Raw genomic sequence first — 17,557 nt, 5'->3', positions numbered from 1 at the left:
GTTTGTGCTGAAAAAATAAGACCTGGCAGAATCGGATCCACTTCTTGATGAGCAATCAATGGTTGGAGGGTGATTACAACTGCCCCTTTAGGAGGGCGCACGAGGGCCCTGGGCCCAGGCCCCATGAAGTCCCTGTTACTGGCACCTGGTTCCCAGGACAGCTTAATTCGGGACCCTCTGTTCTAAGAGTGTGTTGCTACCTGATCGTTCTCAAAACATGAGCACAGCGCCTCCTGTGTGTTCCATCTCTCCCTTCCAGAACTGAGAAATGGATTGCTCCATCTCCACAGCTCGGCCCTTCCCATCTGGGACTTTCGTCAATGAAAGGAACCAGAAGGCCAGAGCTGTCACATGCGCCCAGACCACAGAGTTATTACAAACGCTTCCCTTCTGGGACAGGATGGTCAATCTTTTTTTTTTTTTAAGGACTACCTGTTTTTTTACAAACTCAGGGCCACTGAGAGAAAGCAGGCAAATGTTACCCACTACCCTCTTAGCCTTCTCCAGTGTGAAATTCCAATTTGTTTCTTCCTTTTGAACCCATAAGTTTGCCACATCTCCTTGTTCCTTAATATCCTTGGTGTTAACACTTGGGTTTTTTTTCTCATAAGTAATTAAATCCCCCCACTATGAATCCCAGCTCCTGGCGTTTCATGGGGAGCCCCCTCCGTCCTCTAGGGAAGCTGGCACTCTTATTTAGTGTTTTTGTTTCAAATCATTATTTAATCAAGAACAGGGAAAAAAGGCAAGCTCTCACTTACACTTCAAAATTTAATTTCAGTTGAATTCCGAGATCAAGAGGCAGCACGGCCTAATAGGTTACAAAAAATACAATCAAGAAGAGAATTCCAATTAAACTGAACAAGTCCATTTACTGAGCTTCAAATGGCCCCATGGAGAGAGATGGCTATAACTTTTTTTTCTTTCCCTGCCATATGGGGGACTGGAAATTCTCTTGTGAATCTAGAGCTGCCTGGCAGAGCTTTTAGCTAGAGGGTTCTGGTTATTCCTTTAAAAAAAATGCTTTTGTTTCACAAAGACATTAAGTTTATTTTCCTTGCTGCTGTTCATCTTCCTTTGCAAACTAATTAGGAAGACAGCAAAAGAATGGCTTCATTGACCTGTTGGGAGTTCATTTGGGAGGAGGGATGGAGGATGGAGAAAGCAGGAGACGTGCTGGGGATTGTGGGAGGGTGACAAGATCCTTGCAGGCTGGGGCATCTCACAGGACTGTACTCTGCAGTTGGCCTTGGGCTCAGGGAAGGGATCGAAACTCCCCTGTTCTTCCTCCAGCAGAAGACCAAGGACATGCACAGAGGCTTCAGCCTGGTCATTTCTCTGAAGTCCCTCTTAATGGCTCCCAGCCCCCTTGTTCTTGAAAATCTTGACAAGGACTCAGTTAGACAAACTTTTCACCAGCCCAAATTGAAGTGAGGAAAAGTTAGGTTTGATGCAATGAGTTTTTCATCTAGTTCATTGCATTTGATTGAAAGGCTCCTCCTTTCTTCGGAGGCCTGTCTGTCCCAGCTTTTCTGCTGGAAAATGTTGCTTTCATGATAAAAGTGGTAGTTTTCTTTTGTCCATCCTTGTTTGGAAAAGTAAAAGTGGACAATGCTAGGCCACTTTCTGTTAAAAGAAAGTAATTAGTCCCACAGATTCCCGGGGCACCCACCTCCCTTCTGCCTTTTAGTCCCTCTCCTCTCCAAACTGCAATGGAAGGTGTTCAAGGCAGAGACCCCCAGCTCAGCACACACTCCGAGGCCTCCTCGGGATGTGCGAGGCCTGGATCAGGGCTCTGGAGGCTGGACCATCCAGCTACTCTCCCCAGCTTCATTTTCTCTGCAAAGTGGGACCTGTCCAACCTGCCATTCTCTCAGACTTTTCTGAAGCTCACCTGAGATCTTGGCTATGACTCTGTTTTTTGAGGCCAGATATATTCCAAAAATATCATGCCTGGGTTTAGCTGGAGGAGGTTTAATGAAGCCGTGGTGATGCCAAATATTAGAAGCTAGTGTGGTTTAAATGTCATGTACCGAACATTGGGCTGAGTTATCCACACAGAACAGAAACCTCCTGAGGGCAGGGACCTCATCTGTTTTATTCACTGCTGTCCATCTGGTGCCTGGAATAGCGCCTGGCATGTGACGGTATCTCACTCCATCCTTGTAACTACAGTCACCTGTAGCTTAATGACAGGGAGACGTTCTGAGAAATGTGCCAGTGGTGAGTGTATCTGGTATGAACATCACAATCTAGATGGCGGACCTGCGCGCCAGAGGCTAGAAGGTAGAGCCTGTTGGGACCCCGGTCGTATATTCAGTCTGTCATGGATCTAAATGTTGTTAAGTGATACACAACTATATCCTATGAGGTAAGTATGATTACTAGCCCAAGGTACAGATGAGGAGACTGAGGCCCAGAGAAGTGAAATGACGCGAAGGAGTCATATAAATGTAACCTATGAGTTCGGAGGGCAGGCTTTCTGGATTTGAATTCTAACTGCTTCATTTCATAGCTGCCTTTCACTTAATTTTTCTAGATGTAGCTTTTTCATTGTAAAATGGGGATATTGGTAGAGGCTCCCTTGAAAGCCATGAGACGACACAGCTAAAGAATGCGGTGTAGTGTTTGGCACACAGTAAGTGCTCAGGTAGCATGAGTTGTTGCTGTTCTGCGAGGTTTCAAAGGGAGATGAGACCAGGAGCTCCCGAGTATGCAACTCTGCTCCAAAGTCCATGTCTGCATCTCTACTCTCTATTGTCTCCTCCTGTTCACAGATTTCATGAGACTATCTTTTTTTTTTTATTTTTAATTTTTTTATTTTATTTATTTATTTATACAAGCACTGGGTACAGTCAGAAGTGCGGGTGGGTGAGAGAATTCACCAGAGCCAGAGCGGGGAGCAGAGCAGGCAGAAGGACCGAAGTACACTGCTGAGGGGAGCAGCGGGCGGCAGGAGAGGTCTGCGCGCCATGTGGGACCCTCCCTCAGGTGGCCGGGGAGCAGCTGGGGATCAAACCGGCGCTGCAGAGGCTGCAGGCAGCTTCACAGCCCAGCGCTCAACCGCTGCGCCACCAGGGGAGGCCCATGAGACTATCTTTTAAGGCCCCCAAGTTCTGCTCTTTTCTTTTGTTGTGGAATCTATGCAAGTCTTTGCTGGCAAGGAATATGTGAACAATTAGGTCGAGCTGGAGGCAGAAGGAGGAAGACAGGAATCTGCCCTTCTTGTCTTGCTTCAGTTTTGATCAGCCCACTCAGTGTCCCCCTCCAGTTAGAGGAGACTTAACAGAGGACCCCACGGAACTGGGAAGGGAAGGGGCTTGGCCAAACCTTCGGGCCACCAGACTCTGTGTCATCTAATCTGTTCTCCACACACTATCAGTGTAAACTTCAGAGACTGAAGCCATGATTAATACCAGCTCCCCTTCCTCCCAATTGGGTTATATACTAAAGTCATTTCCCTCCCTGAGCCACAGTTTTCCCATTTGCACAATTTTGACAATAATTGCATCTACCTCAAAAAACTGTTTTGTGGATCCAATGGAAAAAAAAAATTCTGTATAAAGTATGTGACAGTGCCTGCAACAGAGGGTATTTTCTTTACGCTCCATTCATCAGTCATCTCAAGCTGGTAAACTCCTACTCATCCTTCAAAGCCCAACTCAAATGTCCTCTTATTTGTAAGGCTGTCTCTGACAACAAGTTACATTGCTTGGTCCCTCCACTACACATTGTACTTGCTTCCATCACTGTCAAGGGTGATATTTAAAATATTTAACAACTGATTGAGTGTTATGTTACCCCATCACCATGTAGCTGGCTTTAGCACTGAAGGACTGCCATGTATTACTCTTTAGTTGTATGAAGATCTAGAAGGTACCAGCAGAGGGAAGGGATGGCTAAGTTGATTGGGAGCTGGGGGTGACAGGGTCTGTTTACTAACTGGGCACAAGTATTTGAGTATTTTAACAACTGTTGGAAGTACTGGTGCTCACCCACTCAATCTCCCGCCTAATTACAACTCTTATCTCACTGTATGACAGCATTCTGTTGACTGCTAGACCATGAGTGCTGGAGTTCAAGAAGAGTGTTTTGCTCAACTGTCTGTCTCCCCAGTACCTTGAACAGAGATGGTTAAGTGGAGAAAAGGAACATGAGTGAGCTGTGAAGGGTCCCTAAACTGTCTCCTCGGGATTTGCCATTTGGATTTAGGTCCTGACCAGGCAAGAGGGCTTCAGGTTATCTTTATCTCACCAAGCAAGATTTCAATAAGACACGAACCCAAATTTAGCATATTCATATATGCAAATATCCCCCTTGATCTAATGCTCTTGATTTTTAAAGAGCTTGTGCATATGAAATACCAGCAATGAAGTGTGGCAGGGACCATGGCATAGAAGACCCTTCACTCCTGTTCATCTCCAGAGCCCCAGCTTTGCCCTGGAATCTATCACCATCCCAGACTCCAATCTTTATTTCCCTGGAAGCTAACTGCTGCTCACCTTTAGTTTCCCAGCTAGTTGTCATCTTAGCCCTAACCCAACCCTGGTCTCCTTCCCTGCCTGCTTACCTTCCACTCCACCTCAACATTTCCACATTAGTTGTTGAGTATTGTGCTCGATGGTTTTATCTTGTCTGTGTCTCATCAGAAGGCACAGACTGTTTCTGTCTTACTCACTGGATTCTAAAAGCCACATCAGAACCTGATCCTTTATAGATGTTTGATAGACACTGGTAGACTTGAATGAATGACTGAAGGGTGAGTCACTGAAAATGACTTTGCTGTTCTTTCTCTTTAACAAAGGATGGAAGGAAACCAGAAGCAAGGGAAGAAGTGTTCCCTGCTCTCATACCGACTCATCCCAATTAGCCTGAACCGGGAACTACACTACAATAGCCACCACTGTCACTCATATTACCACTATTTCTGCTAACACTATTGCTGGTACTATCGTTAGCAGCCAACATTACATAACAGTTACCACTTGCCTGTTACAGTCTACAAGTTTTACTTCCACCAAGTTATTGAATCCTTATGACATCTCTCTTAGGAGGTAAGTCTTAATATGATCCTCGTTTTGCAAATTTGGAGGAAACCCAGGCACAGTGCATGTATGTCACTTGCTTGGGGTTCCACAGCTCGTAAGGCAGAGTCAGCATCTAGAACGCCATCCTTATAACACCTGCCATCCTGCTGAACTTTGCCCCGTGTCAAGCCTGGGCTCACCAGTTTACGTTACTTTGCTTCTGTTAAACAAGGCTTTTGGAGAAGAGATGAGGAAACTGTTTTTTTAACAGATAAGAAAAAGGCTTAGCTAACTATCTGGAGCTCAGAACCGGCACATGGCTGCATTATTGTAATCCTATGACTTGCCAGAGCCCATGAAAGTCATTTCTCTGCTAAGAGCCTCAGTTTCTCCTCTTGCAGTCAGGATGTTGAACTAGGTGAGCTCTTAATGCCTCTCCTTCCTAGGGACAGGTGAGCTTCCCACTCTTCTGCTTGGGGTTGGACCTTGGGAGGACATCGGAATTTCCAGAATCAACAACCAATCTGGGATCTCATGAGCTGCTGTGGAAGGACCATCCTTCTTTGGTTTGGACAACACTCAACTTTTTCGCAACATCTAGACAGACGGGACCTGTTATCCATCCTAGGCAGGTGAGAAAGCAAAGGCCCATTGCTCCCAATGCCACTTTTTAGTGAGGCCCTGTTTGGCCATGGTCACCAACACCCATGACCAGGGCGATTAGGGGGTTTCCTAACTTACACACGTTCTTTCATCTCTTATTGAGTCATGTTTTAAATTTGTTTCTACCCTTGCTAGGGAGACCAGCCCTGGGATAGTTATGCACACTTGCTAGTTGAAGAAGCTGAGGCTGGGAGGAGTAAAAGGTTAGGCCTGCCAAGTCAAGATTCGAACCCAGGCCTCCAGACTCTGCTATTCCGAGACCTTTCCGAGGGCATTCTGGGAGGAGAAAGACTGCAGATGGGCATTCCATCTGCAAATCCTCTGCAACCACAGGCATCTCTACAAAGGAGGGGCTGGGGAGAGTTGTGGATAGTTTCAGGCGGGTAGAGGACATGGACAATATTAGACCTTGGTGATACAGGGTGCTTGACAGGTAAAGAACAGTTTCCAGAATTCACTGCAAACAACTATTGTGTCAACCATGCCCAGCCATTGTTTAACATCTCATTCTCTTCCTTGACCTTTCTGTAAGCCCTCCTGGACTTTTCCTTACTTCCATGCCATCCTGTCTATAGGAGCAGCTCTCTGAAATTTTCAGATTCACCTGTAGCTGGTGGAGACAGGTCCCTCCCCCGTTGTCAGCTGTGACTGCAGACTTTGGCAATGCAGACTCTCATATTTGTCTAACTGTCCCATTAGAGTCTACAAAAGGCCTTCCCATGCTTCATCATTTTGGCTACCCCCAGCAACCTTGTATGAAAGTGATATTATTTAAAGTTCACCAATAAGAAAACAGGTTCAAAGAGGTGAAGTCATTTGCCCAAAGCCACTCACCTAGGACATGCAATGCTAGGACTGGGATTTAGATCCAACTATCGGAAACTTCCTAGTGTCAAACTACCCAGCTCCTTCTTCCTGACCCGAGGGAGCAGGACTGGATTCCATTCAAAGCTGGTTTGTAAATTGGATTCGCTTCTTGCTTTGCTTTGTGGCTTTATCCCAGCCCTTAACCTCTCTGAGCATTGGTTTTTCTGTCCCATCTGTGTGGGATGAGTGAGAGCAGCTGCTCTCTCAATTCCCTGAGACCTGGCATGGACACATGTGAGGACACTACGGCTCCTTGAAGGAAAATTCTCATCCAAATGCAAGGCTGTGTTTATACAGGTGAAATCAAATCACAGCTGCCAGTCAATCGTCAATACTGCAGGCTAACTGACAGCAGAGATGCAGACTTCACTGAAAAGCTGGGTGCCTGTTACGTCAAAGACAGCCCCTCCAGCCCCCCAAAAAGAACCACTCGCCTATTGAGTCTCACACATGCATTCCTGCAGATGTCACTGTGGAAACCAATATGTATTTTTCAACATTCCCCTATAAAAGTCTGCGTATTTTAGCTTTTCTCCCTCTTCCAAGCCCAAACCCCCAACCCTAGCGCTGCCATAGGTTGGCGAACGACAACTTGCTCAATCAATACGAGGTCTGAAACCAGTGGGCTAGTTACCCGAAACTGAATTTGCTGCCCTGAACTTGTGCCGCCACCTCCCCCAAGAGCCGTGGCCAAGCTGGCAGAAGAGGCTGCGCAGAATACTTACTACGCTCCTGGACGACAGGAAGCTGAGCTGGAGGGGCTGGCTGGGCAGGTGGCTGGACCGGGCCTCGGGGCTGGCCTTGCAGAGGGTCTTGGAGCAGCGGCCGGAGTGCCTTCGGCGGGACTTCCGCCTTTCCTCGGGGGACCGGCCGCGGTGCCTGGGGGCAGGGGGATAAACCTGAGGGTGTTTTGAAGGGGACCATGACTGAGAAGTGTTGAGTGACCAACGGGATCTGAGGATGCTAGAGGGTGTTTGTATGTTATGTGTGCATCCACTCATGCATCACCCATGCAGCCATCCATCCATCGTCCACCTGCCCATTCATTCATTCTTTCTCTCATTTATACATTTAATAAATGCTTATTCCTGGGTCTGACACTGTTTTGGGCCCGGGGATGCAGCTGTGAAGGCAGAAAATTGTCTGTCTGTCTGTGTCTGTATGTGACTGTGTGTCTGGGTCTGTTCATCTGTGTTTTCATGTGTTTGCCTATAAACATCACTGCGTCTATCTGTGTGCCTTTGTGTATGCGACTTTACCATCTGTGAAACAGAGACATCCTATTGACAGTCACCCAAACTTTTGGGGAAAAAAATAGCTGACAGAAATGAAGACGATGCTGTCTGCATGTTTGTCAGATGTCGATCTGGCTGCCCTGTCTGTGGTGGAAACTAAAGAAATCTCTGCCTATTAGCTCTGAGCCACAATCGTAAGGAAAATAACACCTGATGGATTTGTCTGGCACTTGTAAATGCCAGAGGACTTTCGCAGTGCCCTCTACAGCTTGAAGTAAAAGACAGAACAGGTATTACTTTCCCATTGTACAGATGAGGGAGCTGAGGCTCAGAGATGTTTAGGGACTTGCCTGAGGTCACACAGCCAAGGGCAGCATTTTCTGCCCCTGTAGGAACTGATGCCTGTAGTGCCTGTTCTGGAGCAGCCTGTTCTCTGCTATGGGAGAGAACTTTTCTACTAGGTATGAGGTCCGAGGTTGCTCCCTTGCTGGCTAGAGAGTCACTCAGCCCAGCAGGCACTGAGGAGCACAGGTGGCAACACCACCAGGAGACTGACAGCAGGAGGGCTGGGGACAGGGGTCTTAGCCTCTTCCCCAAAAGGTGACATTCAGAGAAGGTAGAACCCAGCGCCCTGAGACTCTGTAGGTAGATCCTGCACTATCCTCTGGCCCCGCGGCCAGCAGGGTTAGCTGCCAAGAGCTGATGCAGCTTGGGCTGGAGGCACAGGGCTCCAGCTGAGTCACATGGGCCTGGGCCCCATCCAGCCTCAGCCCGTCACTGTGACCGGGTTCAGTTCCCTCTGCCACCAAGATGCAGTTTTCTCTGCTGGAACACATCAGTAATGCAGTTGAGTTCAGTACACTAATGTCCTCTAGACAAAACCAGCTGGAGCATGCCTGTGGTTGAGCAAGCATGTTTACTGAAGGAGGGAGGACGCACACCACACGACTCTGGATCTGAGTGTTAGGATGAACCTATTATGGGTCTGTGGCAGGTGACTCAGGGGAGCATTTAAGGGACTGGGGCTTTGCTCTGGATTGGATGCTGTCAGGAAGCAGAGGTAATTCCCTGATGGGGTATCTGCAGATCTTACCCAGAAAGCAGAGACTAGACCAAGGCCAGGATTGGAGCTGGTAAAGAACAGCAGAGGCTCATATATCTAGGACAGACATGCTGGGTTACTTTTGTGGTTCTGGACAATATTTCTGTTCTGTCTGGGCTCATGACTGAGTCTTCTTTGTCTTGATTACTTGGGGTCACAGAGTGGCCTGTTCAATATCAAAGATCTTGGAAGTGGCTGATGTTCAGCGGAAATACCTAGGCCTAGTATTCCCTTGGCGGTAATGCTAGGTAGCCGGACCACTTTCTCTTTCTCCACTGCTTCTCTCACTTGTCTCCATATTCACACCATGTGGGGAGATTTCTAAGTCTTGCTGCGCTGGACCTGGTGCATCCGAATCAGATCAGAATGTCCAGGCCATGGGGTCTAAGTACTTTCAAAAACTTCCAAGGTGACCCTAAAGTACAGCCAAAGTGGAGAAGCTCTGGTCTTGCTCAGTGGTGTTAATGGGATGAAGTAGACAGAAAATGTATCTGAAATGGTAACTCGGGCAGGGTGGGATTTAGATAAATATTTCTTTTCCTTCTCCTACTCTTCTTCCTTTTCCCCTTAAACATTCTGATTCAACTGGGATGAGGTCAGTCCAGGACAGTGAACCCTCCTGACATCCGAGAGCTGCCTGGTACTGTGGGGTACGTCTCCCATGCTCCTGATAATGTCTACAATTTCAAGCATCAATGTCCACAAAGCCCCAGTTCCTTCTCCTCACCAAGAATCCCACCCACCAAGACTTCTCAGAGTGCAGAGGCCAGGTGAGGAGAGACCTGACTTAGAAGGGCCTCCCAACTTAGTGCTTTGTGCTGTGTGACCTTTCACAGATTGCTTGGCTTCTCTGTGCCTCCAGAGACTCGCAGTGACAGTGCCAAGCCCAGAAGTTCCAGTCTCCATCCCAGCCTTGTCACTTAGTAGCTGAGTGTCTAACAAGTTCTTTAGCCTGTCTGTGCCTGCACTTACTCATCTTTCAAATGCAGAAGACAATAGTACCCACGTCACCATGGGGCCTAGAGGCAAACACTGGAGTAGACACAGGAAGGCTGCTCAGCACCTCAGCATGGAGCTCCAGGCACCGAGGAAGCAGCTGCTTAGTAAGGACACCTATTATTCCCAAAGTGGAGGCAGTGAGTCCCTTTGTCTGCAGACCTTTCTCTGGAGGGAAGTGACAATGGCCTCCATCTCTCTGCATGGCAGCCTGGGCAGTGGCTGGGCGAGGGCTCTGGGGTGGGGAGGGGGGTCGGGGATTACCTGCTCCCGCAGCTTGAGGAGCGGGACTCCGAACTCTGGGACCGGGAGGGGCAGCGGTGGTGGCGGTGGCGGTGAGACTTTCGGGGCCGGCTTCGAGATCTTGGAAGGGATGAGAAGGCGCGAGTCAGAGGAGGAGAGATTTTGACCTCGTGATACACGTTTTCCTGTAACACACTAGTCACTGTCCCTCCCAACTCACGCAATTCCCAGCAGCCCCCATGCCCACTCCCCCGCCTCCCTCCCCTTCACAGGGCATTGGGGGGTGAGGTGGGGGAGGTTTCTCAGCGAGTGGAAAGGGGTCCCCTGGAGGAGACAGTCCGGGTGACTCAGGGCCTTCCCACCCGCTGGAAGCAGGCCCGAGGAGGCTACACCCACAATGGGAATGTCGCCTCCACCAGTCACCTCTCCTTCACCTACAGCAGGAGTCTCAAGTTGGGACAGTTTCAGTAGTCACTCACATCAAGCGTGGCTCAACCAGGCACTACAATAGCAACCCGAGAGCACGGACTAAAGAAAGTTGTGACTTGGCCCCCCAAATGGGGGCTGGGTGCTGGATCTTCTCCCTTGCAAAGGACTGTAGAAATAGAGATCTTTATGTAAAATTTCGCTATTTTAAAGGGAGGCTCACTATTTTTTTTAAAGACACTGTTGTGCAAATAAAACACATTTACAGAGTGAATTAGACCCTGGATTGCCTGTGTGCAAGCTAAGACCTGGAAAATGAAGTCCAGATTCTTAGCCTGGGGCGAAAAGTCAGGTTCTAGTAAACCACAAACTCACCAGTAACAATGAGAGAACAGCCATGACTACCTCTCACAATGACACACTGTACTATCATAATGACCGCTGAGAAGTAGCGGCAGCAGCAGTGGTCACTGGGGTCCTCCAGCAAATAGCAATAGTTTGGGTCAAGCGGGAGTTAGAGGTGACTCTATGGGGAGGTTTCTCGGTTGTCCCGAAGGACTCAGGGGTTCTTGTAGTAAGCTACTCACCCCGTATCTCTTTCCTGCTTAAAACCTTCCCATTGCCCTCATGTCAAGGGCAAACTCAGACCCAGAACCCTCAGCGCCTTCAGTGTCAGCACCTGCCTAGCTCTGCAGCCTTCCCTATGACACCTCTTATTCCCACTTTATTGATGAAGAGAGGGACAGAGTTTAAAGCCGTTGCCCGACTTCCCCTCCATCCTCAGACCCAACTAAGACATCTGCTCCTGCAGAAGCCTCTCCTCTCCCCCGGCCCCCCTTTTCTGGCACTCTGTGCCCCCCACACCCTGGGCACCGCCTGATGCTGCCGTGCTGCACCCTGTCCCATGTCTATCTCCTGTGCCCACTGTCCTGTGCCCACTGTCCTCCTCGTGGCCAGGAGAGCCTCTGGCTAGTCTCTGTCCTGCCACATGTTAGGGTCTCACGGAGGCACATGGAAGAATAAAGGGGACTAATCACCCCAGGGGTCACCAGTTTGGAGGCAGCTCTGACCATGGACTTGGTAGGAGCAACTCCTTGCTATCTTTGGGGTGCCTTGCCTCTCCTGCTCTTCCCTGTTCCTGACTCCTGCCTTTTGGCGCACACAGCCTAGGGATCTGGACTCTTCCAGGGCTTGGCACCGGGAGGGCAGCTGCCTCAGACAGGCGGTCCTTATCTCAGTAACGGTCCCAGCGCTCTGGGGTCCCCTGAGGTCAGCGCTCTTGGCTCTGTGGCTGTCTACACTGCAGCCCCACTGCATAGGTGATCTGAGGTCTCTGAGAACATCCGCTCTTCATGCTGAGTGTGAGCGCGCACTCACTGCCCGTGACCATGACCGCCCCTGGTGATGAGCTAAACGAGTTTGATGACTGGACTGGGAAGTTCTTCTCCCAGCTAACCTGAAGCTTGACTGCTTCTTTCTGGTGCACGGTGGTGGCTGAAATGCCCTCTTTTGCATTGACCTTGGGTGAGAGGCCCTCTGAGGCAGCTAAGGGGGCTGCCCTCCCTCCTCACCACTGCCTCCTCTGCCCTCCCCAGCAGCCGAGACTCCCTTCATCCCATTGCCTTTGATCCTCACTTTAGAAGTTTCTTGGCGGGAGATAAAATATTAGTTGACTGGAAAACACACGCGCTACCATTTGCAGTGTATAAAGTAGGTGGGATGTAACCAAATTTACTTTTAATTTGGCTGGGAACTGAACTCCACAGGCAGCGCTGGCTGATTTGAATTTCTACTACTAGCTGTAAACCGTGAACCAGCTGGGGTCCCATGGCTGGGGGTGGGGGCGTGGGGAGGAGCCTCACTGTCTCTCCGTGCTGATCCCGAAGCTGGAATCGGACTCATGCGCACTCACACGTGTGCATGCTTGTGACCATGCCCCTTAACCATACATACACACCAGCACACACATGTGCACAGGTAAAAACCACCCCCACCCACCCTACCCATCATGCACGCAGACACATAAGCAGCACACATGTGGAGTGCCCAGAAGCTGGCACACGAGCAGACAGTGCACAGACAGACATGCACTCTGTTCATGCCCTTGCTCACGTAAGCACGAGGATGCAGAATGCATTGGTGTGAACACAAATATGTACCGGGCCCACAGTGGCCACAGTGCATATATTGGTACACATGGTGCACACAAACGTTTGCATGATGGAGAAATTGCACCGATATTTACAACATGCACATGAAACAGATACCGAACACATACAAAGACAGACACAGAGCACACGCACGAGTTCACTCCATGCACACGCAAACACACGTGAGTCCACACGCGTCCTATACCTCACCTGTGCTCACATGCACACCCAAGTCCACACAGAGTTCTCTCACTCCCTCCCTCTCCCCTCCCCACCTGCCTCTTCCTTTCCCTGCTGATTTGTCAACCCTAACGCTCTGGTTGTTAAAAGGCCAGGTCCCCCCACTGGTCCCCCCAAACTGGAGACCACGTGCCAGGTGGTCTCTACTTACTGTTTTTTGTGCCTCTTCTCTTCCCTTCTTTTGCTTTTTGGGCTAGAGGAGCTAAACAGGAAATGGCCAATTAATGGATGGTGCAAAATTCCAGTTTAAGAATAAAAAAGTAGCTAAGTTGCTCAACACGTGGCTACTAGGTCCAGGCAGGTTTGCTATGCTGAGCATTTTGGACACTGATCATTTCCAAGACCAGAGCAGGCACGGCTGATTTTTTCACCCAGCAGGTTGAGCAAGAGACCCAGAGGGTATCTGAGAATGGGCTGCTGAGGACGCCTTGGTCAACTTTGGTGGCTTAATAATAACAGTAGCAATACAGGTCATGAGACAGCTGCCCTCCTTCAAGGCTTTATTGTCAGTTGGGCACTCTGCTAAGTGTTTTTGTCAACAAACTCATTTAATAAGCACTTGTTTTACAGATGTAGAAACTGAGCCTCCAATGGTCCGAGAAACCTGCCCAGGATCACACAGGGGAGCTAGGGTGTGGTGCCGGGCCCTCAGTCCCCAGAGCCCAAGTTCTCGACATGACATACTCTGAAGCTTGCTGTCATCTGATAGATTCTGAAATGTTCTGCCCATAAATATCAGGTATCTGTTTCTGTTTTGTGCCTTTTTTTCAATCAGAAGATGGGTGTGGGTAGGATGGCCAATGACCAGGGGGAATGCCATCTGCTAGTTGAAGCCAGACTGGCTTCTGGGGGTCATCAACAACATGTTCATGGCCTGGGTCCTGGAAAGGGGATCTCTGATTCCAGCTCACAGCAATCCTGGCTTGACCTTAGCTGTGGGACCTCTCTCCAGGAGCCCAGGACCTCATTGGAAGATCCAAGTTCATGTCCCAGCTCACAGCCCAGGCTGTGTGACATCAGGCAAGTTGCCTGTGCCTTCGAAGACCTGGTTTCCTTGGCCAAGAAATGAGCGATTGCTCAGGCTGTGGGGCTGAATGCATGGATGACATTGACTGCTACCTGGGTGCTAACTGAATGAATGAAAGGGCTTTGCACATGCCACTGCTCCCCTCTTGGTGTGGCTATACCATAGGGGGCCCCATCCTCTATCTGATAGATTTGGTCTGAATGTTGGCTCTGCCACCTTCTGCCTGGTGTCTGTGGACAGGCCTGTCCTATCTGTTGTCTGAGTCTCAGTTTCTCCATTTGTAAAATGGGAATGATAAACATATTCACTCCACGGGGTTGCGATGGGGATTAACTAGGCCCACATAAGGAAAGGGCTTAGCACGGGGTCTAGAGTACAGCATGGGCCCCACGGGGAGGCGGGGGGGGGGGTGTCTGAGTTTATTTGTGCTCTCCCAGTGTTTCCAGTGCAGTGGCCCTTGGCCTCTGTCCCAGGTCAGGATCTGGGAAGGTTTTGGGGGAGTTACTGGGGATCATGTTTCTCTACATGCCTCAACCCAAGATTTCAGCCAGTGCTCAAACAAAGAGAGTCTGGCAAGAGTAGGGAGACCTTCCAGGGAGGGGCAGTGGCGGCGGCTGGTGCCCGAGCAGCACCTGGCTGATGGATGGAAAGCGAACTTGGAACTTTCAGGGGAACCAGACTAGGCCTTCATTCTGGAGGCAACTGAGGCCCAGGAAGATGAAGGGGTACACCCGAGAACACGGAGTTGGGGACTGACAGCTGATTCTAGAAACTGCCTCATGCCTGGTTGGGAAAGCAGAAAAGCTGAAGCCAGCAGCCAGAGGCGACAAGACTCTTACCTGTGCCTTCTCTTCTTGGAGAATGACCTGAATAAAGGGAAAAAAGCAAGAGAAAGGGGGAGGAGGGGATGGAAAGAGGGGGAGCAAGGGAAGGAGAAAGGGGTGGAGAGAGGGAAGGGAGAGGGAGGGAAGGAGAGGGAAGAAAATAAATCCAGGTGAGTTTCAGTCTCTCTTCCCAGGAGGCGTGTGTCAGTGCACGCACAGTCACACCACAGGGGGCAGGGCCCTGGAGCCTCCCTCCCCCTCTCTTAGATGTCCAAGAACATGAAGATGATAGAAGAGACATTGCTTTGCATTCTGAGTTTGCAGGTGCAAGTCTACCAATACGTCTCTCCTCACCCGGAGTTTTAGCAAACCTGTCCCAGGAAGAGGAGGGATGAGGGCAACATAAGAAAGAATTCTCTGCACCCCTTAGTCCCCCAATCTCACTTTTATTTTTCCTCTCCCAAGATGTGGTTTCATGATCACGACCATCCTATCATATTTTCATGATCTTGGGACAACCAACTTCCCCAAAGCCCCGGGGAGTACAACTAACAACCGATTTACAAAGCCAGGGAAGATCAGCAAAGCTAGGCAAGTTGCCCAGAGTCACACAGCTTCACCTCTGTGACTCCCACTCATTCTTCAGAGGGCCCCTCGGATGTCACTTTCTCCTTAGAGCATTTCCTGAATGCTGGGGCTGGTTGGGGGCCTCCTGTCTGCTCGTTCAAACCCTGGATGAGCTTCTGAGCTTGGTCTCAAGTCAACACAGACCTCTACCTGTTATAATTACATACTTTCTTACTAGAATATGAACAACTTGAGCACGGTGCCTACGTTTCGATGACTGGGATCCAGGATCCTCATTCATGGCCCATATAACAGGGGTTCAAAAAACAGAGGTGAAAAGTGGGGATAAAACAATCTCAGTGCTTCCCCATACTCATAGCTCCTATCTCCAAAAAAATTCAACTGCCATTAACCAAGCATCTCAAGAACTTGGGGAAGTGGGTCAGGGGGTAGGGTGGCGCCCAGTAGCTGTGTGTGGCCATAGTTTCTCCCCACCCCAGTGAGCCCCTTAGTGAGCTCCCCTACCTCTAAAGCACCACCCCCAGAACAAGCCTGGCTGTAATCTTCTAGCACAGTTTCCCATGAGAAGAAACCCTTGAGGGATAAACCATTTGGCTACCCAGGCCCAGACACGGAAAAGCCTCCCCAACTGGGATGAATTGTTCAGCATGGGGAAGTGACAAGGTGACAGTCTACAGCCAAGGCTGCTGCAGAGCAGAGGACTCCAGGCCAGGAAATGTTTCTAGCACCAAAGGAACATCACTTTCCTCATTGGTTTGCCCAAGTCTTGATGAAGTTCAGAGTCAGATAGCATCATTTAGAATATCTGGGCAGGGCATGGACATAATGGGTGAAACCAAACTTAGTTGAGGCCATTCTGGCTCCAAGAGTTGAGATGTGAGCACACCCCTGGGAGATGCTACATGGGGGGAACTTTAAACCTGTGGTGAGATGCAGGGAGGAAATCTGAAAGAACTCCTAGGCTTTGTTCTATTGTGGTATTTTAATGGCACAAGTAATTCACAGATGATGTAGGAAAGTTGGAAGATACAGATTAGCACAGTCACCATAGCAACTCATTTATACAGCCTTGTAAGCAGGTATAAGTGGGGAGTTAACTGAGTGAGGTCTAGGGTAGATCCCAAGTACCCACACCTTGTCTAAAGACTCGGCATCTGTCCCCTTAGCTCTGGCTAATGGTTGCTTGTGGGGAACTGATCCAGGGAGGGTGGGGCATCTTATTTTACAGAGGAACTGAAAACTTGATTTTTGTAGTGCAAAATCTCCCAAGTATAAACTGTTGGCTTGGTCTATGAGCCACAGATTTGAGTTCTTTGAGTATATTTTTCCATTTCCCCCTCCCCATACTCCTGTGTGTGAGTATAAGTATGAGTGCAGAGTGGGCTTGTGGTGTCCCTTCACTGCTGTCCCTAGTGGCCATGTTTTACAACATGATTCCACCCTCTAGGACACAGTTGGGCCAACAAGAGAGGTTTCTTCTTGGAAAGCTGGAATAAGGAGCAAGATATGGAGTCACTGTGGCTGGCCCTGTGGCAGGGAGTGACGGGAACAGGCTGCAGCCCTGTGTTCCCAAATGGCCTAGGGAAGCAGGCATCCTGCTCACTGAGGCCTGGCTGCTCCCTGAGGCTCTTCTGTCTCCTTATCATCAAATCCCCCTTATGGATTGAGTTCTGTGCTGCAAATAGAGTTTTGCACGATGCAGGAAACAAATAACAGATGAGTATTTTACCTAAATGAGATGAACTTCCAAATGACCTTTTTGGGGCCAAGGCACTCCACCTCCCCCAGAGCATCCCTGTCTGCGGGGGTGGGGGGAGTTGGGGCGGAGCGGGCACCATACCTGCGGCGTTTATGTTTCTTAGAATTTTTCTTCTTCTTCTTCTTGACAGGCGATGGGCTATAGGATGGGGACCTGCCGGGGGAGGGGAGACACACTTCAGAAGAAAGATTTTTAAGGCCACAGCGGTTTCAAAGAGACCCTTCTCCAGTCCCCAGACGGTCTCCAGCCTCCATACAGGGTATCAGCTCTTTCAGTAACACATGTTAAGGATAAAATCAATATTGATATTAGCTTAACATTTGTCTTAGCTGTTAGTGTGTGTTTTCTATACGTGATCTCATTCAATCTTTCCAAATAGTTGTTAGTAGGTACAACTGCTACCTTCCTTT

The 17,557-nt window shown here is 49.3% G+C and overlaps 1 protein-coding gene across 1 annotated transcript in view; it reads right to left on the bottom strand.

Moving 5' to 3' along the window:
* Positions 1–17,557, bottom strand: part of SRRM4 (serine/arginine repetitive matrix 4) — a gene marked incomplete at both ends in the record, with an annotated part of 143,006 nt that overhangs the window by 17,068 nt on the left and 108,381 nt on the right. The window contains 5 exons of the mRNA XM_084253606.1: positions 7,283–7,436; positions 10,155–10,253; positions 13,101–13,151; positions 14,816–14,842; positions 17,229–17,300. Of these exons, the coding sequence (XP_084109732.1) occupies positions 7,283–7,436; positions 10,155–10,253; positions 13,101–13,151; positions 14,816–14,842; positions 17,229–17,300 (403 nt within the window). The remainder of the gene's footprint in view (positions 1–7,282; positions 7,437–10,154; positions 10,254–13,100; positions 13,152–14,815; positions 14,843–17,228; positions 17,301–17,557) is intronic.

This window comes from Talpa europaea (assembly GCF_964194135.1).
Source record: "Talpa europaea genome assembly, chromosome: 14".
Taxonomy (NCBI): Eukaryota; Metazoa; Chordata; class Mammalia; order Eulipotyphla; family Talpidae; genus Talpa; species Talpa europaea.
This window is presented reverse-complemented; position numbering and strand designations above follow the sequence as displayed.